The following is a 25218-nucleotide window of genomic DNA, read 5'->3' as shown; positions in this document are numbered from 1 at the left end:
TAAAACAATTTCAATGCCCATTTCTCACAGTATGGACACACCAGCACTTGCTACAATTTTTTACTCTCCTCCCCAACAGCAAGTTAAGGCCAACATCCCACCGCCTCCTTGAGAAGTAAATTAACTTAAATGTTGTTCTAAACACAGATATACCGAGGAATCAACAATGTTATACCCTCCAATGTTAAGTCCCTTTCCCTGTAGTATCAAACATCTATAGTTTTCAAGGTATTGTATCAAAATTCAAAATTCTAATATTGTGAAAAAGAGTAGTAGACAGTTGCCGTCGAACAGACATTAACCGACGACATTTTTTCTGTGGATTAACGAGTTCTCTCTGAATTTGAGTATCGATTCGTTTTTCCTCTTGAAAAAAGCTGCAGTGCCTGTTCCACCTGTCCCCTGTCCGCAGATGCTCTCTCCAGTAACACTTCTCGAAGACATGAAGAGGCAGTTCAGACCTTGTATTACCATCCGGACCGGAATGATTCTCATGCACAGCTCTAAGTCTGTCAGTTCACACTTGCCATTAAAATGCGTCTCGACATAAGTCTTATCTTGAGTTGATTCCTCACTGAACAACTCAATCAATCAGATTTGTTGAAAAAGGCAGTATGTTCATGATCCACACAAGGGGCTGTGAAGATAAGCAAAAGACAATATACTTATATATAGTAAGTGCCAGAGGTTTGGCATTAAAGAGTCAGATAGCCGGAAGAAATAGCAGCATTTGAAGATAGTTATCTTATCTTACATCTTTTTCGATACAATATTCAAATTGAGACTGACATACATCATTTCCAGTTAACATTTGATAGGAAACAGTGAGACAGCTTGAAAAACTGGTTAAAAATCTGTTTCATCATGCAATGGACCAAACATCTTGGCATTCAGTTTAACAGAAGACTGAATGTTTTGTTATGAAATGTGAACTTTGTAGTTTTGGGGAAGACATTCTAATAAGTAAATCCTGACTGATTTTTGTGTGCCTAAAAAAACTAAATAAACAACAAACTGACCTTAAAAGACGGCGATGGAAAAAAATACATATTTCTGAGTTTGTATCATTACCTCATTAATATTGGAAAAATTAAAAATCTGAGTCATATTTTCTTCTCCGAAACTACGTAGTGCCTCTTTAAATAAACTGCTGAGTTTTATTTTTCAGAAAACAGCTTCTGCACTCTGTGACTTTAATCTAATGTTACTACATAAGAGGCCCAAACTGGGGCTGTAGCTGAAAGTATGAAATCTAAGACATATTTGCACTTATATGGAGAAACTGGCACTCCAATTTTAACTGCCAGCCCATGCTAAATAAATTGAATCAATTCACACTGTCACTTAATATAAGCTTTCATTATTAGGTGCATTTTTCCATGAAGCTGAGCTGGAAAGTGACCAACAAGTAGCTCAGTAGATTTCCTGACTTCAACACTGGTCAGTCCAGCTTATGAAATCGACCAGTGTGAGGCCCAGGTTCCACTCTTCCCTTGTGTGGTTCGCTCTCGAGTCTGAGAGGAGTGGGAGGATTGGGAGGTGGGAGGACGGGGAGGGGTGCAGTGCAATTACACAACTTGCTTTTGAATTATGTCTTACAATTCTTGCTCAAACTGGTATGATGACATCGCTCCATTCACCCGTCGCTATAATCTGATGAAAGGTGAGAGAGTCTGCACTTTCCTTAACTTTCAGAGTGCCTCTTGAAATCAAACTGTGGCCATACACTGCAGTGGTGTGGGTTTATTGTGTGTACAGACTCCTTATACTGAACAAAGGAGGAGTGTTTGTTACCGTTCCTGTGCTCATGACAGGATTGAGTACAGGAAAAAAACAGGTTCACATAACAAACAAAAGCGTTTTTTCCTCAAGAAAAAAACTAATTAATCCACATCTAACAGAGATTTGGATAATTTTAATGACACCATCTTTAAAGGCCTTTTTGACTGATAAACAAATACATTTCAACTTCCCATAATAAGAAGAATTTAAGATTTACATTTTGAATGCATTAACCACCTCCCATACATTTCAGAAATATTTTGGAAGTTCATTACAAAGCGAGGTAGCTACACATAAACTGAAAATGAGCCAGTTATGAAAATCCAAATGTAATGCTGTATTTCTTGTGATTTGAAGGGAAAATGCCTGAACAATGGAGAAACCACATGAAGAGCTGTTAACAGATTTAGTTATAGTCAGTTATCAGTGACCTCTATTGAATCATCTGTTGAGATAAAAAAAAAAAAAAGTAGAACATTTCCTGGTATGTGGGGCAACAAATGAACTCTGTATCACTCAGCTTACCAGCAGGTCTCTGATGCTGTCATCTTAAAAAGTGTATGTTAAACTGTTTAAACAAGCAAGTAGTCCCACAGGTTTTCTATATGTTTTTTCATAAGTATAACCAATATTTGCCATTCCAAGCAGGGCAAAACCAGCGAGTGTGTGCAGTCACTGTGGCGTTTGAGAAATGTGAAAATGTCTCCGGGTGATTGCAAACGCGTTCATTCATTCTTATCACCCGGGCTTGCTGGCTTGGTGAATATAAAAGGGATTGTCAGGAGCTGTAAAGAGGGCTTATTGTTACATTCCTGCACTGACCACAGCGTCAGAGCGAGGCTTTCCATTTTACAAGAATAATAAACAGCCGATTATTTGATCCAAATTCTCAGCCTACTTACTTTTTTGGGACAAAACACTTTGTTTACAGATCCTGCAGAATCAAACAGCTGATAAGCGTTTACCTTTGTCCCTTCAATGCAGTGACTAACACTGTTGCTGCTGACCTGCCTTTATCAAATCACCATTACTAAAGAAAACAAAAAGATCTGGAGGATAATATTTCTGGGTGTCTCCACTGATCATGTTGACTTGTAGGTTTTAAGAATTTCTTAACTTGATGTCCTCCTCAAAAGTTGCAGTGACTGGTATAGTATATAATCTGAATGCAAAATTCCTTTAAGAATTGATATAACCAGTATTAAGGGTCATAACAGGTCTCTAAAATGTGCTTTTAAATGTAAAGTAATTAATCTAGCACACAATAAAAGCATGGTGTAATCATTTTTTAGATTTCAGTGTTAACCCCCCTCACTTGTAATAGACAGAAAACTGCGCAACTTTTGACATTTTAAAAAAACAAACAAAAAAACAAAAACAAATGTGAGTTTGTGTCTTTGGATGATCATCTCTGGTCCCTTAGCACTTTGCATAATTAGCATTTTCTTCAATGAACACACAAGTTTGTCCTTCAGAAAACACAGCCACATGTTCAGACAATTTAAGACGATTAAAAACACCTCGTATCAACAGTGATGAAATGAGACAATTTGATGAAACTTACCCTCTCCGCTCGCTCGATGACAGCTCATCATTAAGCAAACAGCGGCCACAAGAAAACACAAACACAAAGTCCGGAGCCACATAACTGACTCGGGATGAGACACCATCCAGCACGACTCAGGGTCAAATGCAGAATAATCCTTGGCGAGCAGGGCAGCTCAAACTGGAGAAGAAATACCTTCAGGAAACTGGTTTTGTTTTGCGGCATGGGCCAACAGGTAAACAAAAATAAATAAAAGACATCCCGGAAGATGGGCGGAGGAACGAGTCCAACGTGTTCAGTCAAACACAAGCTAGCGCTGCAGCTACTGCTGCTAAAGTTAGCCACCTCATGGAAAAGCACCGTCAACGCACAGCAGCACCGGACAAGAGTGCTCCTTTTGTGTCTTTAATTACACTGGTTAGCTAAACTGGCCTGTTTGAGTTTGTCGGCGAAAAAAAGGAGAGCAAAAAAAAAAAACCAAAACGACAGACTTGTTGGCCGAGCAGAAGCTAACGCTAGCGCCAGTTATGCTAACTAGCCAGCTGCTTGTTTTTTTTGTTTTTTTTTTAAGCTAGCTCGGCTCCACCACTCCAGTCCAGGCCACAAGTGAAGTTTGCGCTGCTTTTCAGCGACCCTCTCAATCAATTTTCAACTCGAAATAAATCTCACCACATGCCCACGCAGCTGCACTGCGTGTTCTCTATATGAAGACACAAGCTGTATGCACGAACATCTCAGCAAAAGCGACCTTTATAGTTCATTTAACGTTAGAGGGTTTTTTTTTAAGGGGGAGCCGTTTGCTGCTGACTCGATGGTTGTGGCATGCGTGGCGTACGTGTCTTTCGTAAAGAAATATAAAAAAAATCCTCAAGTCCTCCAGCGAGCACAAAACATTACAGGTGACTTATTTTTGCTTGAGAAATAAGGTGTTTCAGCTGGCTGGCTGACCCCACAGCGACAGCTCCTCTCCGGTCAGTGCAGAGATTTGCGTGGCTCAGACCTCAGCTCTCTGAGGGGCTGACAGTCGGACTCCGTCGTGGCTCCGCTCCTCTCTGCGTTTGGAAATAAGAAGAAAACGCTGCAAGTTTCCAAAGCTCCGCTCTTCAGCTGACTGCTCCAGCAACTGAGCGTGTATCCGAATGAAAGAAAGAGAGAAAAAATGGGCGAGATAAAAAAAAAAGAAAAGAAATTAAAAAAAAAAGTTTTCGACTTATTGTTTTCCTTTCTTCCACGCACAGAGGTAGATTGTACAGTCTCCCAGGTCCTGCAGGATCCCCCCTTCTCTCCCCAGCCTCTCCGCCAGTAAACAAACCCTGCCAGTGAGCCAGATGGGCTTGAGGGGAAATACGGACTGGAGCTTATTGGATTACACAACAAACTGATCCCACTGTCAGCTGGTAACGCGTTAAAGAAAAAGAAAAGGAAAGAAAAAAAAAAGTAATGCGGTTACTTCTCTGGGTGAATCAGTCGTGCAATAAATATACTCTACAGCTCCTGTGCTGGAGAAGCCTGCCAGAGGTATGGAGGGCCGAGACTGCCACAATCAGACATTAGTAAGTACATAAATAAATGTCTAGATAAATGAATTAGTGCCATCAAATGCACCCAAAAAATAATGTAAAAATGATTATTGAATGAAAATTAATGGATATGTGACATGAATGCATATTTCTACTTTGCTCCTGTATTTATTTACTTTAGTATTAATTCAACAATTTTTTTTTCCTTTCTCCATTTTACTTTTCATTGTACAATTAATTTGAAATATGTGGTTTCCCGTGTTTTTTCTTTTCTTTTTTTTCCCTGCAAGAAATTGGCAATACAATATTTTGTAATTTATATAAATGTACATCTTTTTCTTGTTTTTTCCTGATATTTGTAAAAAAAAAATTGGAAGATGACCTGTGTGCAGTATTATATGAAGGTGTTTTTAATCCCATGTGACAGATACCAGATATTGCCATGACACAGACATAAAAATTAACTTTATTTATTTATTTATTTAATTATTTCCTCCTATTCCTGCCTTTCTATTTACATTTCAACTTCATAATACTAATGAGGGGGCTGCCATTTTAAGCCAATCACGGCAGAGTAGGGTATTAAATATTTAATAAATTAATGAATGCCTACATTTGTTTTCAATTCAATTTTTGGTGCATGTACTGGCATATTGATTTATTTGTAACTTGTAGTTGTGTTTAACTTAGTACTTCAACTCCACTATATTTTGGAGGCAAATGTTCTAGCTACTTACTCCACTACTGCTACTTAATTACTAGTTTTACGAGTTACTTTGCAGATCATGCTACATACTTGGAGGACTGAAGCTACCAAAGTAAAAAAGAACGAAGGCACAGAAAATGCAAAAAGAAAAATGAAAGGAATAGAAAATGAATTGGGGGGAAATGCAAAAGGACAAAAACTAGATACTTTTTTGATAAAGTGATAAAGTGGAAATTTAAATAGGAAACAATTAGTTGAATTACTACAAATGCAATAAATAGAGGCAAATCAGATTAGAAGTATTTATGCCACTTTTTATAATGAATCAATCCCTACATTTATTTCTGGTGCGCTTAATGGCATATCATGTCTTTTAATCAAGCCATTTATTTAATATGTTTCATTTAATCAGTTCCAGTCCTGTATACAACAGAGCCAAAGTAGCAGATTCTTTAATTTATGTCATCAGTTAAAAAATAAATGCCGAAAGTCAGCTCTTATAATCGACTAGGTCTAAAGTGACACTGATATACCCAGACTGTACAATATATACATACATACATACATACATACATGTAAATATGCTGTATGTGTATTTTACATTTACTTGTACTCAAACCAAAACAGACAAATGTGGAACACAATAACACAAGATATAGAAGGTAACTGAAAAACTGTGAGGAAGTTCTAACTTTGTGTCACTTATGCATAAATTAGAATAAAATTGTCTGTTCCAAAGATCACATGGAACTGACTTTTGAAAGAACCCAACCTAAAAAATGGACTCTTCGTTTGAATCCTTGCAAACATCGACTGTATACAGTCAGATTTGGGTCCTTCTGCTCATGTCTGAAACAGAAGAAGATCCGCCGTTATTTTAGGACTCAGAGGAAGGAAAATCCTTGTGTGCTCCAGCCATTGTTTAAAAACAGAATGTGATTCCGCTTTTTGATCCTGTGATGTTCTCTTCTCATACTCAGACAGACCAGTGGAATAAAAAAACAAAAAAAACAAAAAAAAAACCAACAACACGTAATTCACACTTTGCTCACAACTCAGAGTCTGAAAATATCTGGGATTGTTCTTCCTGCCGTGTGTGTGTGTGCGAGATGTGATTGAGCCATGATGCCATCTCCACGTCGCCCGCTAATTCACTACCTGTTTACATCCTCCATCAGGGCAGCAGCATGTTTGGTGCAAGATGCTCACATCCTGTTGTTTATTGTTCCGAAAAAGAGTTTTGTTTTGTTTTTTACTGGAATTCTACACTTACGGGATTTGTGCGCCAGCTGTGACACTTATGAGGTATTCTCTTGCCGAGATTTGTCCGTAAAAGCATGCAGGTGGTGCGAAAGAACACCAGATACCCTGCTGACGCACACGTTGACTCGAAGGGAAGTGACCACTTGAGAGTTACGTGAAACAGGAGAGCAGCTCATTAGTGGTATCAGCACTTGTGTAATCAGAGTTATTTACCAAAAGAAGAGAACTCAGAGGCCCGTACATGTTCACAACAACACGTCTGAAGCGGTGGAAGGAAACGAAAAGGAGCCGAGGGGTCAAGAGGTGACGCTCGAGAAATGTCCCCAAAGGCACAGGAAGGAGGAGGAATTGGTTACTGTTGGTGGATTGGACCTTCATGAAATGCAGCGAGATCTTGCGTTATAGAGAAAGCAGAGCAGAACTGCATCGCTGTGAATTCCCTTAAACATAATCCCATATTTAGTGTGCAGTCTGTAGGAGTGAGATGCCTTAATGAGATTAAAGCCGAGTGAGTGATTGGATATAGACGCGTCCCACTTCCCTTTCATGGGCCACCCTCTACAAAACGTTTTATATTTGACTCTCACAACAGAATATCAACAGTGGCATGTTCAGGTTTTATTCTGATTTCTTACATGTTTTGTGCCTGTAACATATATTCTGTGTGTTTTGTATTTGGTACCATGTAAGACCAAGGGACATGCCATCACACCAAATGATATTTATTTATTATTTATTTATTTAACTTTACAGGCAGAAAAATAAAACATTTAGGCACTTTTTTTAAAGACACAACGTGTAACGTTCCTGCATTAACCCATTAATGACTAACCACAGAATTTTTTTCTGTTAATGGATCTGTTCTGGATCAAAACACATTTTTGTGATGTACGTTTTTCTAAATCCAGCAATATGAAACACATTTATATAACTCTTTGTAGTTTTAGATTTAGCCATTTCTGTTCCATTTAGTCAGTAGTCACGAGGGGTTACAATGTCTAAAAATGACCAGACCTTTGTTTTATTCAAGGAAAAGAAAACTCCTCAAGTAAACTTGTGGCAGGGGAAACCTCAGGAAGACACACAGAGGACATGCAATAGATGCTGCATGCACAGAAAAGACCAACAAAATATCTTATACAGATTACAATGACAAACTATATGATACAAGAAGATTATATAACATATATGTGGAGACTGTGGATCCAGGAGGACGACAGCGCAGGCCCTCCTCTTCATCACGGTGACAGAAAATATCAGAATTGGGTTGTCAGATTCTGATTGAAAAGCACAGACACGGGGAGAAAACAGATGAGAGAAATGATCCGTGATTAGCCTGCTGTCAAACATGTAAAAACGTCTCAGCAAAAACAACTTTTTTTTTCTTTTACTAATGCAGTAATCTCCTGGGTCCAATCATTTAGTTCCGACCAGAGCGGCCAAAGCAGCGCATGTACCCTTCTGTGCTATTTTGACCAGATTAGGGTTCATTATGGCTCAGAACTATTGATGTGTTATTGAGGCTGAGATGAATAAAAAAAAAGAAAAAAAACAACAAATGACTCATGAACACATGACGTGAACACTGACCGCCTGCTGCCTGTTGGGGGGGGGGGACTCAAAAGCTTGTTGTTTTTTCAGTTGTGACTCTTAATCCTGACGACCCCTTAATCTTGACCTCTGCCAGGGTCGTGTCGGACGGTGTAGGGTGGAGCAGCGGTCTGACTGGACTTCTGCACAACATGACCTCATTTAGTGTGATGCAGGTGAAAGGTTGGGCAAGGTGGCTGGCAGGTAGAGCCACACACACACACACACACACACACAAAGAAACAATTCAATCTCGTTTGTGGTTCCTCAAAGGATAGGAGCAGGTTTATTAAAGTTAATTTGAAGGATAGGAGGATAAAATACACTCTAATCATTATTTCATTTACATTTAACTTTAATTTAATTGTCCTTTGTTTGCAGTTGTTTGAATAGAAAAGTTAAATAATATAGTTTTTATATATATGTATATATTTACATTTTTATTTATTAATTTATCATTACATTACATGAAAAAATTGAACCTTGTTCTAAGGCATCATAAAGGGGCTCAGTGTAGTTTTGGAGAGGAAATTCAAACTCATAATTTAAATCTTTACAATGTTAATTAGGTAATAATACAAACTCAGAAATATTCATTTTTTCCCATAATTGAATAAACAAGCTGTTCTCAGAGAAAGATCAGGTCCCTAGAACATTGTTTGAAGCTAAAAAGGTGGCAGGGTCCGCCACATCTAAACAAAGTAAAACAGTATGAAATTGTGTTGTGCTAATTCAGTCATGAAAACCAAGAACTCTCCTCTGATTAAATTGTCTTTCCTGAAACTAAAACTACGTAGTGCACCTTTAAGACTTCATGGTAAGGTGATTACTAGAAATGAACCATAAAGTCTGTTTTATTTTTGTCACAGTGACTTTTTTGTCAATTGTTAACGCAGTATGGACTTTGGAAAACAATCATCGCCGGTCAGCAACAATGTGACTCAGGCAAAAATTACAGACTCGCTGTAGAGACAGTGGAAAGAAGAGAAGACACACCGAAAAAACAAAGAAATAGATCTACACGGGATCAGCTATCCCCAATGCAATTAATGTGGTCAACCAATTATAGTAATCGTATGAGAGTGTAAGCTTAACACTACGGGTATGACAGTCAAAAACTTGAGAGATCTTTGATTTATTGCTGTCATGTGTTTTGTTGTTGTGTTATATTGTGTTTGTGTGTGTGTTTTCCTTTCCTGGGTGAGACCAGAACCAATGTTCCTGCTCTGGCTACACAGTAAAATCATTGTATTCTATTCTTTAAAGGCAACAACAACAACAACAACAACAAAAGACACTGCATCAACTCATACTGAATAGTTTAGATCATCGGTAGCCATTTCCCAAAATATATTATAGTTTGTAGATATAGTAACAACATTATAGTACAACATTATGTAGAAATTGACATTTTGAGCTATGTGGAACACCCACAGTTACTGGGTACAACATTTTCTAAGCTTCTGAAGTATTTTAAGGTAAAAATATATTTTTAAAAAAGTTACTTAACATTGCTGTATGAAAAGTATGAAAAGTTGAAACCTGCTTGAACTTTTTCTCCACCATTTGTTTTTCCATCAAAGGGGACGTGTGGCTGAGATGTTGTGTGCTAATGTGTTAGAGCAGGAGCTCTTCCTCTGTGGTGCCTTCAAGGAAGCTTCAACTTCCAATATTTACATGTTGGCTGTCAAAAAAGTTGCCTTCACAGGCTATGTTGTCGTTAAAATCAGACCCGGAAGATGAACAATAAGCAAACATGGATGTCCTGGAAGGGATTGTGGAGTTGGCCCGCGCTTCAAAGATTACAGTCTGGCAGCTCATTCTTAAGTGGTTTACAAGACGAGAATGGTGTGAAAGAAGCAGGCACAGAAATGTGCCACAATAAAAATGTGTCAAGCTGAAAATAAGGATTAAAATGATAAAAAAAAAACTGTCAAACTGGTTTTGCTTCAGGTAAATGTTTGTATCATGATGAAAACCTACAGAATAAAAACACCATCAGGGTTCTGGATTGGCTCCCCGTAAACGCCGCTTCAACGATACTACATTGTCAGCCATCATGTGTAAATGAAGGTCGACTGGAGTTCCACATCAGACTGGTTTTTCTGTCTTCCTTCACATCTCCAATATCAACTAAATAAACGAATAAACTCTGGTTGTCTTGTCTTGTCTTGTTTGTTGTCACGCTGGGGAGAAACGGAAAGCGATCCTGTTTTTCTTTGCAACAGTGACGTCAAGAGTAACACCGCTTGGAAACAAATTCAGGGATAATTGAAGCCGTTTGTTTATTTTTTTATTTTTTGGCCACTCGGGGAACAAGAGCCTGAAAAAAAAAGAAAGAAAAGAAAAAGGGCTGGGAGACATCCTCAAATGTTATTGAGTTGACATACCAAACATGTCAGCTTTTTACACATCCAGCAGACTGGATGGTCAGCTGACAAATGTTTACCCAGGATTCACCCGTGGTTCAGCTCTCGGTTGTCAGATCAGCTGTATTTTTTCGTTTTTGTTCTTACATTTTAAAACAAATCTCCAGCTGCTTCGTGTTTAGGAGAATGCGAGAAAATCCTCACGACTTTCCATCTGCATGCTGGGGAGTTGATAGTGGCTGATTGTTCATCTTTGCGTGAACTTCCTTTTCGTGAGGGTATGGGTCTGATCTGAAAAGTTTGGGGCCTTTTTAACCCAGGTATGTAACCCCCAAGGTCTCAGATTAGACTTGGGCGCAGCTGAAGGTTTAACGCAGCTTATTGCTCATGACTAAATGGTGGAGGGCGATATCAAAGTAGGCAAGATGTTCGGTAAGTAGCCTCAAACTCATTTTAACTGTCACTCACAGCACAGGTGCATTAGGTGATGGTGTGCCTCTCTCAGTAATGGCAGAAATCTGCTCGAAATGATCAGCTCACAGTAGGGAGGGGATTAAAGTGCTCTTACATTTAAGTCTGGAGCCGCACTTTCTGACACCCTTGTGTGTGTGCCGCCTGCAGCTCCGTTAACAGCAACCACACGCTAGCGTGTAACCTTTACCTCCTTCCAGCATATAGGTATGTAGGTAGCACGCTGTTCGAATGTGACAGGAAAAACAACAGGGTCAGGGTTCACAGCGATAAGGATGACTCACTGTTATTATGAACATACTGTGACATTCCTGGGTTATTTCTGTCAGTCTGCAGTATCTATAGGAGGTGCCGGAGATATCTGTGAGGTAAATACAAGGAGGTTTTTTGTTTTTTTTTTCAGTCTGTGGCCTTCGAGGGGGGAAATAAAAGAAGTTGTGCATCTAGAGGTGTGAGAGCCTTGTGTGAGAAACAGCATGTACCCAGGGGCCCCACTTCTATCCCCGAGTTAATCGTCAACCGCGAGTGCTAGGAAGTCATATGAGGAAACGTTAGCGGTCTGCTTATAGAACATGGGAAAACAGGCGGTGTGGCAGAGGTTGGTGACGAACGCAGGTTCACACAGACCTGCCTGACTGCAAGAACAATGAGGTTCACGCATGATTCATCCCGGGGCCCTTCCTAGACGCCAGCGCGCTTCACTCCTCCACCACAGGAAAGGATGCTGCCGGGTGTCAGGGCCGAGTGGGACATCCACCGCCGGGCCCACTTCCCCTTCCCAGTGCGTCTGAGGTGTACAGCTCTGAAGAACGATTTCTTCCTGCTGACATTTACTGCGTTCGCAAAGACAATACTTTAAGTTTTGAGGCAGAGCTTGATGGATGCGCCGCCTCTCCGAGGTTAATGGACACTCACATTTATAGTGACGGCGCAGCGGACTGCGCGTGGCCTCAAGCCAAGTGCAGGAGGCCGGTTTTCAAACATGTAAGCACTCTTCCACTCTCATGCACCTAATTGAAGCCTGGAAAGTAAATGTGCTACGACAGCAGACCCTGCATCACAATACATTCCGGCAGCTCCCCCAAATAGTCACATGGCCTCTTTTCAACCCCGACATGAGCACAAATAAACGACAGCAGCAGACGCAAGAGGGGCCCTTGAACTCACTCTTGCGCCTTGGAAGTGATCTGCACAGCTACCTACTCTAAAGCACTCTGTAAAGTTGCGCTTGTTAAAACATGCCCAATCCTTTCCCTGCCAGAGAGCTGTTAATCCTAACAAGGCTGTGTGCCCCTAATTCCCCTGAAAGCTGGAACCTGCCGTTTGTTGATGTGTTGTGTGGCTACAAGCACCAGAGGCCGCATGTTAAAGCATTCCCCCCTTTTTCTTTCTACATCAAGCATGTGTCTGCAAGTCCTCAAGCGCCAAGGCAGCTAAAATCACAGTTAAGATATGAAAAATGTCTTTCTTACACTTTCCCCTGGTTTTCTGTAGCCCACGTGCTTCAGTATGTACAGTAGTTGGTGATGACGGATTGCTCATTTAAGAAACCCCGTTGTGCTGATGAGTCCATCGTAACTAAACCCACCCCCGGTGCCGTTAGAGGGCTCGTAAGATGACAATGGGCATGGATTACAGTTAAGAGTCTTATTATTATCTCCTCTATCCGAGGTTAAGACCACAGGACACCTGCTACTCCACGTGGACACTCTGCCTACATCATCATATTCTGGCAGACAGAAGGAAACCCCAGTGAGGCCGTCTGCTCAGGCATGTGAAGATTAATCAGTAAATGTAGAGGGAAAGGTCCCTTTATAGAGACGCTGGCTGGCAAGCCTTCTCTTGTTGAAGTCTCTAGGCAGAATCAAGAGTGACAGCGACGTGGAACCGCCTTTAAAAAAGGTGCACTATGTAGCACTATGTTTTTAGACATTTTAATCAAATCTTCGTTGACTGATTTTCTTGATGTGCCTTAACAAACTCAATTATTTTCTTTTCATGCCTGAATAAACAGAATAAGTAAACACAATTTCACACTGTTTTAGTATTGGTATATCTAAATATCTTTTTCAAAACTACAGTTCCTCTTTAATAATAAACTGTATATGATTTTGGCACTCCATCAACTACATTTATTACACATTTCTTCTGAGCCTTATTGAGGATTTCTGCTCGACTTTGCTACTACCACTTCCATGTGGCTTTAATAAAGAAAGGCTCAGACCACAGAAGGTAAATGAGCTTAGGTCTGTGCATTAATAACTGTGATGTGTATACAGTGTGCAGCTGCAGGAAAAGCATCAGAGCTGCAATAAAATTCTAAACAGCAGGATTACTGAACAAACAACACACAAAGTCAGAGCATTAAACAAAAAGTCTGGCTGTCTGTAATGGGATTTAGCTGCCATTTACTTTAGGATCCGCATTTTAAAAACACACCACTAAAAGAATCATAAGTTGGTGACCTTCAGAGTTACACCCGTATCACTCAATTAGCTTTGGCTTAGGGGTGAAATAAGACATTATGGTTCACACCCAAAATTACACAGAAACAAACTCAAACATTTCATTGTACAATAAACCTTTAATAAATAGTTTGTCATTAGTTTCCCATATTTACATAATAACCACCATTTACTTATGTTGCCATACTCATTTCTTGGCTAATTTTAGGCACACAGAGAGGGGGTTCAGGCCACAAACCACATCGCACTAAAAACAGGAGTGGCTAGCAGGTAAGTCTTGAGAAATATAGAATAATAATTGCACCATACAACCAAATAGACCAAGAGGTGGCCATCTCCTTGAGCAATAAATATATACATTTGCTGTACGTACAGGTGATTTTTGTACATTTACAGTCGTCTGCTTGGAAGCTGTACGAGTGCACATGGGGCTGGTGCAGAATCTTACCAATTGAAGTAGGATCTGAAGTCATGGGTTTACCAATGTGTTCGTCAGATAAATGATAAATAAAAAAATGATATTCAGAGAATAAATCAACACCAATGGCCTCCTGTCTAGTAACACCCCCTCTGAAATAATAAAAATAATGACAGGTTGAGTCAAAACATTGAGGGTAAAGCGTGGTCAACGTGTATAGCTTGGCTTGGAACATTCAGTGACTCTTGTTATGATCTATCGATAAATCTGGGAAGGATAAACTTATCAAATGTAACTCATCATGATGAAATGCTTATTATCAAATGAAGACCGAAGCCGAAAACAGAAGGATGGACATCCAGATATTCACCATCTAGTCGACGTTGAAAAACAATCCTAAAAATGTCCCTATGAAGTTTTAAAAAGCTATAAAAAATAGCATTAAAACTTACATTTTCAGTCAAAGAAATTAAGACAAGAGAAAACAAAAACAAAAGAAAAAGTCCAAATCACTCAAGTGCACAAGCATACATACACACACAGTATGAAAAACCAAACCAAAAAAATTTGGCACAAAATATACAACAAGCGTTTCTCTTCAGATAGATGTTAAACAGCACAAATCCCCCCATTAGTGACTATTCCTCATCAGGTTGTAATTTCGCTGGTTAAATGCACTTGAGGCATTTATAAATTATCTGTTAAAAATTATAATAAGCATGATTTACCAGTTTCAGACACAAAGGGAACACAGTGTCACTGATGCGAAGCTGCAAAAAAAAGTAGAAGAAAAAAAAGGCCTAAATTAACCAATCATGGAACTGCAGCAGATTCAACCATGCAGTTTACGTTCAAGCTGTGCCACCTACTGGCAGAAAAGGGTACAGCAGCATTTACACCTGCAGATGGACTACAGGGAAGGAAAATAACAAATGCTGTTGTTTTGATTTGAGACTTTCAGACTCCGTTTTAGAAGTGGGCACATTTCTTTTACATTTTGTTGCAATCAATGTAATTTGTTGACTGGAGTACATTTACTAATGAATTCTGGGACAACTACAGAGTTCACAGTGTTCACAAGGTCATCTTGTAACCAGTGACCTCAAGCACCGTCCTGGCTACTTTGCAGATTACAGTTTCAAAAATGTCATATTCACTGGAGGCTAGATTGTTTGGATATTTTTAAAAATGTTTAAATTATCTACATCTGTTTTTATCTACTGGTTTTATTTTACAGGCATTATTTCCTCTGTTTTGGTAATCAGGATTGGTTCGTTAGGATTGGATTACTGTTATTTAAATGTTTTTATGAATGAATACATCTTACTCTCAAAGCTCGACTGCCCTTATATATACACACTATATGTTAGCATCCATAGCCAACAGGTGTTGGGAAATGTCAAACTTTAAAACACTCAAAAACATCAGCTTTAAAAAACAGCTTTTTTATTTTGCTTTCCTGTAGTGTTGCTTTCCTGTTTTGTTCATCTTAACATCTGAATTACACTGTAATTTCCTTTTTTCTGTAAGTGGTGCAGGTTAGCAAATTCAAAACTGATCTGATAATTACACAGCTCCCCCTTGTGAACAATCTGAAGCCTGTTCAAAAGCCAGTTCCACGAGGTGCTTCGCAGCTAAAATTGTAATCAGCTGTTGTTTGAGAAATGTGCAGTGCCTGTTATCAACCGTTTGTATGGAAGCTTAATGAAACCATTTCATAATTCAAATCCAGTTACCACTGTGGAAATCTTCACCCACTACATTACATCACACTAACTTTGAATGATCTTCTGCAGCAGCACGAGTGATATCTGTTTAATCTAATGATATTAATTCAAGACTCTGTATTAACAGTCAGTGCCAACACTGACGTGCTGATAGCAACGCTCTAGCTCCTAATGGTCCAGATGCCTTCAAAAACAAAAACATGGTTCTGTCAGCCTTAACCCTGATGGTGATAAATGTCAGGAAACAAAGCAACAAGAAGGGCATGAAAACAAAAGGAATAAAAAGTGTAACGCTCCGATGGGAGCGATAGCGTAAGATTACAGAGCCTTCTCAGACCTCGGTCTTCATACAGGTTACGTAATTAATATATATATACATATATATATTAAGTCACTTCGAGGCAACATTTGTTTGTTGAATAAGAACTTGAAGCACATCTAGCCTTCAGTTTGAACAGAGAAAAATATACAACCCAAACTGTACTACTTATCTAGAGAATGGCAAGTAAACATTGAAAACGGTTTCAGCTAATAAAGTGGTCTCTCTTGCACACTTCACTCTGTAAGAAGTGTGTTGTTTAGACAAAGTCTGGACTTCCAAAGCTTTTTCTATCTGAACTGATTGACCCATCCTAACCTAGTTTAGGCAGCATCCCTCCAACACTGGTCTGCAGAGACTTCACTCACAGGTTTTCAGTTGCTGTGCTTCCCTGCTGAGCATACAGAGGAAAACTGTGTTCCTTTCTTGGATGCTTTAACAGAGCTGTAGTCGCAACGACAAGCATCTGAGCAGATGTTAGCTTGTAAAAGACTGTTAGACAAGTGCTCACCTAACTGTTTGTCATGCTTTTGTCTGACAAACAATTGTCACTTCACTGACTACAGGAGTATGAAGAATCACACAGGGATTTAGTAACATTTGAGAAATACGTCACTCACACTCTAAACCGAATCACTGTTCTGTTTTGCACCAGACGGGGGGCAAGCTGTTGTATACTCCACTCTGTTACTGGTTTGTAGAAACCAAGGATTAGAGTCCAGCTCAGCCAAGTCACACACACCTTTCCACTGCAGCCCCGAAAAATACTCAGCACACTCTCTTTATGCAGAGTCTTCACAATACCCTGCCTTAAAAAAAGAAAAGGGCTGCGAAGGAAGGAGTGTCGACTTTTGTGCTGCGGACACAAAGACCTCTTCGTGGCACTTGAGTCTGATGTGTGCCTGAGGTGAGACTGTGTCCATGTGGTAAAATGAATGTGTGTCAGTCCATGTGTGCGGGGGGGTTGTTGGGTCGGAGCGAGGGTGTCTGCCCCCCTCAGCTGAGGCTATACACTGCTGTCCTCCAGCAGTGGCTCCTTGCCCTCGGCCCCACTGCCTTGAGGGCTGTGGGAGTGGCTCTGTGCCCCGTTGCTGTGCTTCTTATAGGCGCCGGGCCTCATGCCGGGCCCTGTGTGCTCTGGGATAAACAGGGCCACCAGCAGAGACAGCAGCACTGAGCATGCACCAAACAGGAAGGGAGGACCTGGGATGATGGCACTCTGAAAATGCGACAGAAGAAATTATTAGTTACACTACATTCTCCATAGTGTGTACTGACTTGCATACAATTTATTGTTCATGCTCACCTCATCAGTGGGGTTGGCCATGTTGGATTTGGCACCTTTCTCAGAGCCATCTGTGTCAGTCAGCTCCACGTGGAACAAGTAGAAGACAAAACCATAGAGAGCAGGGCCCAGACCATTACAGAGGCCCCGAATTCCAGTAATCATCCCCTGGACAACACCTATATAGGCAAACGGATATAAATGGAATATTGTCAGTAAGCTTTCAAGACTCATTATCTTCTCTGCTGTTCCAAAACTGATCCCAAAATCCCAAATGTTGTTTCTTTGCCATGTTGTTACTGTACATCAAACACTGATTACTGCTTGTTTCATGAAATGGATAGATGTCACTTACCTTGTTGGTCAGGGTCTGCATTACGGGACACGATGGCGCTGATGGCAGGGAAAGTGATACTGGACATCGCTGCAACAGCCCCAGCAGCCCACATCATCCTACAACCAACAACAAATGTTTGTTTTATTTTGTTTAACCTTTCAAATATTGGATTCATACATTCATTTAAGGCAAATGAAAGGGCGTACTTTGGTTTTAATCTAATATGCATCTGTAACCACATTGCAGCCACATAACAAGCAATGACTGGGCCTTTAAAGTGAAAACATGTCAGCATTCATTTGAAATGAAGCTGTACATCATATTTCAGTTATGAAAAACTGAAAATCATGACAACAATGACCACTTCTATGTTTCCTATCATCAACTGACTGCTTTAGAATTCAGGTATTTTTCAGGTAGAGACATCGAATGGAATAGTTTCTGCTTATTTTTTGTAAACACTGAAAGGACTCTCCAATAAATACAAAATAAGGCCAACTTGACCTTTATATAACTTAATCTTCTTGGGTATTGACCAAAGGAGAGAGGAGCAACAAGGAGACCTGTTGTGAATGTTTCCTCTCAGAATCAATAGATATCATGGTTGTTCCACCTTCCCCCTTCAGGCCAAAACAACAACAGAAACTGGAGAAGTCATGATCCCTCTCAAGAGAAATGAAACTGATAGTGTTACCTGTGTATGTGGGTGGTGGCTGTTTGGTAAAAACACCATTTTTTATGTTTACAGGTTTTCAGTGAATGGGCACACAGAACAGAGTTGTATTATTGCTACTGCCAATTTAAAAAAACAAAACAAAAAAAACCTGTTTATCCATTGTAACCGTTCATTACAGTATTTACAATGATTAACGTTTCACATTACGCCACTTCACTGACACTTTTGAAAGAGTCCCAGTTACAGGATTACACACCTAGCTGGTGAAATGCTTTGAGCGGGATTATGCTACCCTCTGGTGTTATGTCAAGGCATTACAATACAGACTAACAATTGCAAGGAGCTCTTCTCATTGCTGTATTTTGTGCGTGCACCTCAATTCCAAAAATGCATCTTGAAGAGATGGGAGACTTGTTGGTGAAGCTATGGGAAAGGACCACAAGGGTAAGGGTATCCTCAACTTAATAGCCTTACTTGCTCAAGATGATCAAATGCCATAGAAATGACAAGAGTGAATAGATTATAATACAAGGGCAACAAGACAATCGTGGCTGTGTGTGTGTCAAATGGATGGGGACTGAAATAATCTAAAGGGTTTTAAAGTTACACTTTCACTTTTTATTGATTCAGTACATTGACTAAACAACAACCGTTACTTCTGGGTAGAAACTGGTGTTTGAATTGCATTTTCCATTTTAAAGTGGTTCAATGAGCCACCATTACTGATTCAGATGAATTATGACAACGACTGTGGTTTCGCACTATGCTGCAGGAAATGCTTAGTCATCTTCCTTCCTCGCCTGAATTATCTTTGCTGTGTGATTACTTTTTTACTGTATCACAAATATCTTTTTTTTTTTTTTAACTTGCCCACTGACTGCCATGGTTAGAGGCATTACAAGTGATGCAGATGGAAGAACTGGTGGTCCACCACCAACTCTTCTTTTTTGAATCAACAAAGCAGATTTCAAAATTAATCTCTATTTCTTTGTGTGTAGAGTCTCTGCCCCTTTAAATGAATATGGTGAAACGGTGAAGTGTACGTTAGAAATAATGTGTGAAGGTTACTCACCAGGGCTGAGAGCCGAAGCCATACCAAGCCAGCTGGAGGATCTGGAAGCCAAGGCCGAGCAGGATTGTGTTCTTATTCCCTATAGAACGCATCAGGATCCCCAACACCACCGTCTGCAAAAACACAACGCATGACAAAAGGCATTAAGTCCAGTAGCAGATAGGTGTAATAATTCTAATATACCCAAGATTAGACTCTGACAGAGTTGGAACAATTGAGCAAAAAATGTATCTGCAGCAATATCTTGAGTGATCGTCAAATCTTCAGCGTTTTTTCTGTCCTCTATGAGAGTGAACTGAATTAAATTTGTGTTTTGGGCAATTTATTTTGACAAAACAATGTGAAGAGCCAGTTGTTATTTTTGTCTACTCTGTACACACTCCACCCTCTTAGAAGAAGGAGCTGTGTACTTCTGCTTTTCCTTATGTTTCTTCCTTTCTTCCCTGTTCAAGATTTTTTTTTTTGTGCAGACTTTTTCGAGAACATGGTTCTAAGGACATAGGATGTGGTCTGTAAGATGTAGAGATGGAAGACCGTTTTGGTACAAATTTGGGTTAAAAAAATAAAATCTGACATGACCCCAAGTTGTTAACTTGGGCTCCAGGAAATTAAGAAGAACATTTTTAAATTTTAAAACCTTCTAAATGTCAAACACAAGGAGATTAAGGCTCAATATAACATGTAATCCAACGGCAAACATATTTTTTTCAGTACCTGAGCTAATATTGAGAGGATCCCCACCACAGCGATAAAGGCAGCCACTGTCTCTGATGAGAAGCCTATGACCTGAGGGTGAGAGAGCGTTCAGATAACACAGGTTAGGACAAGCCAGGAAAAACCAGAAAAAGCACACATCTCAAACACAAACCATCTGCTCTTTCACCAAACACAATGGAAGACTTGAGTTTGTGTGTAGCTTTTTGTGAACACATGCTGTTTGCAACTGCACAACACGAAGTGCTTCTCTTATAGCTCCTCTTGTTTTCTCTGGTGTATTTAGGTCAAATATGCATCATCAGGAGTAGGGCAGCTGGAGCAAGGTGTGTATAATTTATGAAAATGAATGTGGAAAGATATATGAGAAGCTACTTCGGCATAAATGGAAACAGGAAGGTGTGTGTAGAGTATTGTTTGCCCCAACGCTGCCGACCTACTTTGCCTCCAATTTTCAAGATGGTTGCAGAGAAGAGAACTACTATATGCGGAGTGTGTGTCAGACCTGCCCGACTGGTTCCTCTGACACTGTTTACACATTATAAGCAGTCCTTACTTCAAGCAGTTTGGAAAAGGAGCTCACACCTTGTGAGTTCGTTTCAAAGCTGCCAGCTGCTTCAAGCCGTTACTGTACCATTATATAAAGACTCCAGCTGTCCATTTCTGTCTACTTATGTTTAAAATACATTACTTTTTCTGGATTAACATTTTGCAGAGACACACTGAGATAGGCTGCTCAGCAAACCTGCAGATACAATCTTAAAGCAACGTAGGTTAAAGTGTGTGCTGATATTATTCCCTGAGCTTTGCAGTTGTAATTTCAGCCCTTTATTACAAACATATTGGATAAAATATGATGCTGTCACACAAAACATGCACATATTATTCATGTTTGTGCTTCCCCGGTAAAAAAAACAAACAAAAAAATCTGTTTTACTCTCTAAAAATATCTGTCTGATAACAAGGAGACATGTGGTAGTGAGTGTACATGATGTGTCAAAACGATGTTTGTGTGTATAATCTTGCCGTTTTCCTGTGTAAGCAGGGAGAGCAGAGTGTTACCTGTCTGAGATAGAGGAAGAAACTGGAGTACTGTCCGGCCTCTGGGAGGTAGGAGAGAAACACTGTGATACAGATGAGGAGCACCGTGGAGTCCTGGCCCACCTTACGCAGAGACTGGCCAAGAGAACAACAAGAAACCATTTAATTTGTTGCATAGCTAAAGCATTGATATGATGACAGCGGTGTTCCTGACATGTTCCGCACCAAGGTCAGCCAATTTAATAAGCCTTCAGTAATAAAAAGACACCTCTTCTGCCCAAAAGGCACATTTTTGCACCAATATGCACATTTGGGCAGCAAGTAGGACCAAAATCTTACCACATCTAAAAACAAAACCAGCACTTGCATCTAATTTGCATCCTATTCAAGTGCTTTCCCAGCATGAATTGCTTTGCTATGATGGAACACATTCAATTTATTCACTCCAAGATCCATTACTGTTAAGTAAAAGCTTAAATGAGTGAGGCAAACATGTCTTTAATTCAATAAAACACACATCAACTGCTTTTGCATAAACTAGGTCATGATATACTGAAAATTACAAATAAAGAGTATTATGTTGTTACTCACAGCAAAAGGATCTGCTTGTTCCCAGGAGATCGGTGCTCCCCATGATGCCGGCCTCATCTTCTCTGGCAGTGACTCTGGTACAGCCACTAGGATGAAGCAAATGTCAAGCAGAGCAATGGCTGTGGCAAGAATCACCACCAAGGTGTCTCCGTAGGCCACAGACAGGTAAGCTCCAATGGCCGGGCTGGTAACCAGGCTGGCGGCAAAGGTAGCTGATACCTGGAGGAAGGTAGGAGCATAACTGAGGTCAGTGAAGCAGGCAGTGACTGACTTCTCCTTTAATGCAGTTTCCCCACCCTTCTTTTTTTAAATCGTTTTTGGCTCTTTGTCAGTTTTAAAAAAAGTGATAGACAAATACAAGCATGATTCTTTCCATCTACTTACCAAACCGTATGCTGTGCTCCTCTCATGCTCCTGCGTGATATCTGCCACATATGCAAAAATCACAGAGAAAGTGACGGCAAAGACGCCAGACATGGAGATGACGGCAAAGTACCACCTGAAAAAAGGCAAGAGTTAAGGCTCGTCAGGACAGACAAACTAAAATGGTTAAAATAAAATTACATAATGCACAATTAATTGCAAAATAATCTCAGTGGCAGTATATCTAAGTGCGATATCCACATGACAGGAAACTGCACTTTTTCGATAAAAGTCTAAGGTGCGACAAAAGAATGTGCCAAACAAACTTCATATCATGATGATTTTAGTATGTTTTTCAGTAAAAAGTGTGACCATATTGTGAAGGACTAAACAATACTAAATAATTGTATAGAGTTGTCTGGGTTTTTGGCTCACCATGGGCTGATCTTCATCAGTGGAATGGGTGCACACGTGAAGAAGACCGTAAGCAGCAAGAAGGACTTCCGTCCCCATACGTCTGACAATGCCCCAATAAGAGGAGCACTCAGAAATGATAATAGGCCCTGGAAAGGATGGAGAGAGACATGGGGGCAGGAAAGACAAAGGGCAGATGCATCAAAAAACTTCTCTAAATGGATAACAGACAGTCTATAAACTTGCAGGTTTGGAAGAGGTCAATGTACAAACCGTAATCTATGCATGAAACTGCACTTACAGCTAACTCAAGAGGAAAATTAACACAAGGCGCATCTTACGTTTGCCCACTATAGCCTTACTGACACAAAAGCAAACAACCTCTCCGCAATTATTTCTATTGTTTGGGCAATTTAAAGTCTTGTATAAAAACTTGTATCACCAAGCTCTTATAACTGGCAGTGTGGAAAGAAAAGCATATTCTTAACAAAAGAAGCCATAGAAACAAGGCAAGCACCTCAGGCCTGCGGGTGTGAGGTCTGGAGGACATAACCTACAGACTGACACATTAGATTCCTTTGTTATCTAAAATAATGGTGGTCAATAATAGACTTATCAACTAATGCTAGCTTCGAAACATCTCTCATTATTTTAATTCTTGATGAGAGAAATATCTTTTTTGTCTACATCAAAAAATTCAGAATGACAAAAAAAAAAAATCTGCCCTCTCAAACTATCATTTGACACACTTTCTTTTCACCTGAATAAAGACTGATAAGGTGCATTTGAGGCACGTCACCCTCAAAGGTGCTTCAATGAGCTATTCTATGGCCAGCTGGGGAACCTGCTGTGGTTAGTAGACAGCTTGCAGGTGTTAACATGTCACTGAATTAGTGTCATGCTACAGCATGACCAAGAGCATACACACACAGCAAATCTTACAAAAGCACGCCAATCTTGCAGTGCTAAAATTTTAAACAGTGGCTTAAACACAAAAAGCACACAGCTAGTGGCATGCTTTACGTAACCAGAAATATTCATATATTTAGTAGTTGATTAATCTACAACCTTTACGAATTGCAAAAAAGATAAGAAAAGCCTAAACATACATGTCATTACAGTTCGAACAACACAACAATACTCAAAACCTGCAACTTGCAGGGATTCAAATTGAGTTTGTTAGAGGTGCTCTTTGGATAGGGACACATGTAAACATCCAAAATGACAAGAAAACACTAAAAAGAAAACTCTAAAAGGGATTTTAGTTGTTTTTAGTGCCTTTGGAATACATGAGACACAGAACATCCACTAAAAACTCTGTGTGTACAGATGTCTTACCTTGACACCATGGATAAGCCCATTCATCAGGAATGTGTGTTGGGGGAATGTCTGGTGTAACACCTGGAGAACAAACACAGATAATGTCAGATGAAACCACTTAATCCACATAGTTTGCATCACATTTCAAACAATGATCTGCAGAGTTAAATGAAGGCTAGGGAGTGAAACAGGTGTGACGCCACTGAACAAAAATCTGCTGATGGCGGGTTGAAATATAAACCATAAAATCAATCACTGAGGCCCATGGGAAAAAATGGATGTTCAATGTAATAAATGTAAGATTGTAAATTGTACACATGTGCATTAAACACACATGTTTAATATGTTATGCTTTCTGACACCTTTTTACTAGTCTCTGGTCCACACTGTAAATAATGCTTCAGCTGGTCTGGATTTATTAGTGTTTTCAATCATTAAACAACCTACACATAATACACTTTCACATATTCACCAGGAAAAACAGACAGAAGCTCACTGATACAAACCCACTGTTTGGTAACAGATTCTCACTTTAGCTGTTCCACAGACCCCACAGAGTTAAAAGATCCAAAAGTATCATATCTTATTTTTTTTCCCGATCATTCCCCAACAGAAGGTCTGGATGAATGGAGATATGAGAGCATAGTCCTGACTACATGAGGCACAGTATATAGATTTCTTGTTTGGTCAAACACCTGTAAAGATTCTGGAACTGGAGTGTCAAGTTATGATCACTCTGCAGATAGACATGGTTGGGATTCCCCAACTTTGGTCATAAAAGCAACAGACAACCTTTCCATAGCTATCCACTTGAACATGTTTTGTGTTCTGACAACCTAAATCACCCACACTCAAATTCACCCAAGGAAAGACTGTAAAGTTGGTCTTGTTTTGTTTACCCCTGAGAGATGCACTCACACGCAACAATATCAAAGCAGTCAAGTGACCTAAATAGTTTAAAAAGTTTTGATTTTGCAGTTTACGTCTGTACTGTCATGGTTGCACGCTCCATTCATGATTATTGCAAGGCTGAATGACAAGTATCATCAGTAGTATAGTATGAATGACAAGAGTATTTTGAGTGTAGGTAGCTTTAAGGCCCATTTCAAACCCGATATCCTGCACACACTTGACAGTAAGCGCACAGATCTTCCTATTGTCAGGGAGAAAAACATCATGTTACAACATTTGACTTTCAGGGTTAGGGTCAATAATAAAAGTTATTTTGT

At 39.8% G+C, this 25218-nt stretch overlaps 2 protein-coding genes and 1 long non-coding RNA gene across 5 annotated transcripts in view; 1 reads left to right on the top strand and 2 right to left on the bottom strand.

The window, feature by feature from the left end:
* Positions 1-3452, bottom strand: part of insra (insulin receptor a) — a 52261-nt gene extending 48809 nt beyond the window's left edge. The window contains exon 1 of the mRNA XM_037083248.1: positions 3347-3452. Coding sequence (XP_036939143.1) covers positions 3347-3452 — 106 coding nt within the window. The remainder of the gene's footprint in view (positions 1-3346) is intronic.
* Positions 3453-3455: 3 nt separating this feature from the next.
* Positions 3456-10540, top strand: LOC119010792. Of its 3 annotated transcripts, none has more exons than XR_005072061.1 (3): positions 3456-7120; positions 8505-8611; positions 9991-10540. It is a non-coding gene; the product is annotated as an uncharacterized LOC119010792 (long non-coding RNA). The 3 variants fall into 3 exon arrangements; XR_005072060.1 differs by having other exon boundaries at positions 3456-7325; XR_005072059.1 differs by having other exon boundaries at positions 3456-7325; positions 9304-10540.
* A 3271-nt stretch (positions 10541-13811) lies between these two features.
* mfsd14a2 (major facilitator superfamily domain containing 14A2) overlaps positions 13812-25218 on the bottom strand; it is a 16695-nt gene continuing 5288 nt past the window's right edge. The window contains exons 3-12 of the mRNA XM_037083131.1: positions 24008-24070; positions 22691-22818; positions 22277-22391; positions 21893-22111; positions 21323-21436; positions 20261-20332; positions 19547-19659; positions 17817-17914; positions 17483-17640; positions 13812-17395 (exon numbers count right to left, since the gene is read on the bottom strand). Of these exons, the coding sequence (XP_036939026.1) occupies positions 17183-17395; positions 17483-17640; positions 17817-17914; positions 19547-19659; positions 20261-20332; positions 21323-21436; positions 21893-22111; positions 22277-22391; positions 22691-22818; positions 24008-24070 (1293 nt within the window). The 3' untranslated portion in view covers positions 13812-17182. The remainder of the gene's footprint in view (positions 17396-17482; positions 17641-17816; positions 17915-19546; positions 19660-20260; positions 20333-21322; positions 21437-21892; positions 22112-22276; positions 22392-22690; positions 22819-24007; positions 24071-25218) is intronic.

Source organism: Acanthopagrus latus, chromosome 21 (genome assembly GCF_904848185.1).
Source record: "Acanthopagrus latus isolate v.2019 chromosome 21, fAcaLat1.1, whole genome shotgun sequence".
Lineage (NCBI taxonomy): Eukaryota > Metazoa > Chordata > Actinopteri > Spariformes > Sparidae > Acanthopagrus > Acanthopagrus latus.
Note: the sequence above shows the minus strand (reverse complement) of the source record. Positions and strands in the feature narration are given on the sequence as shown.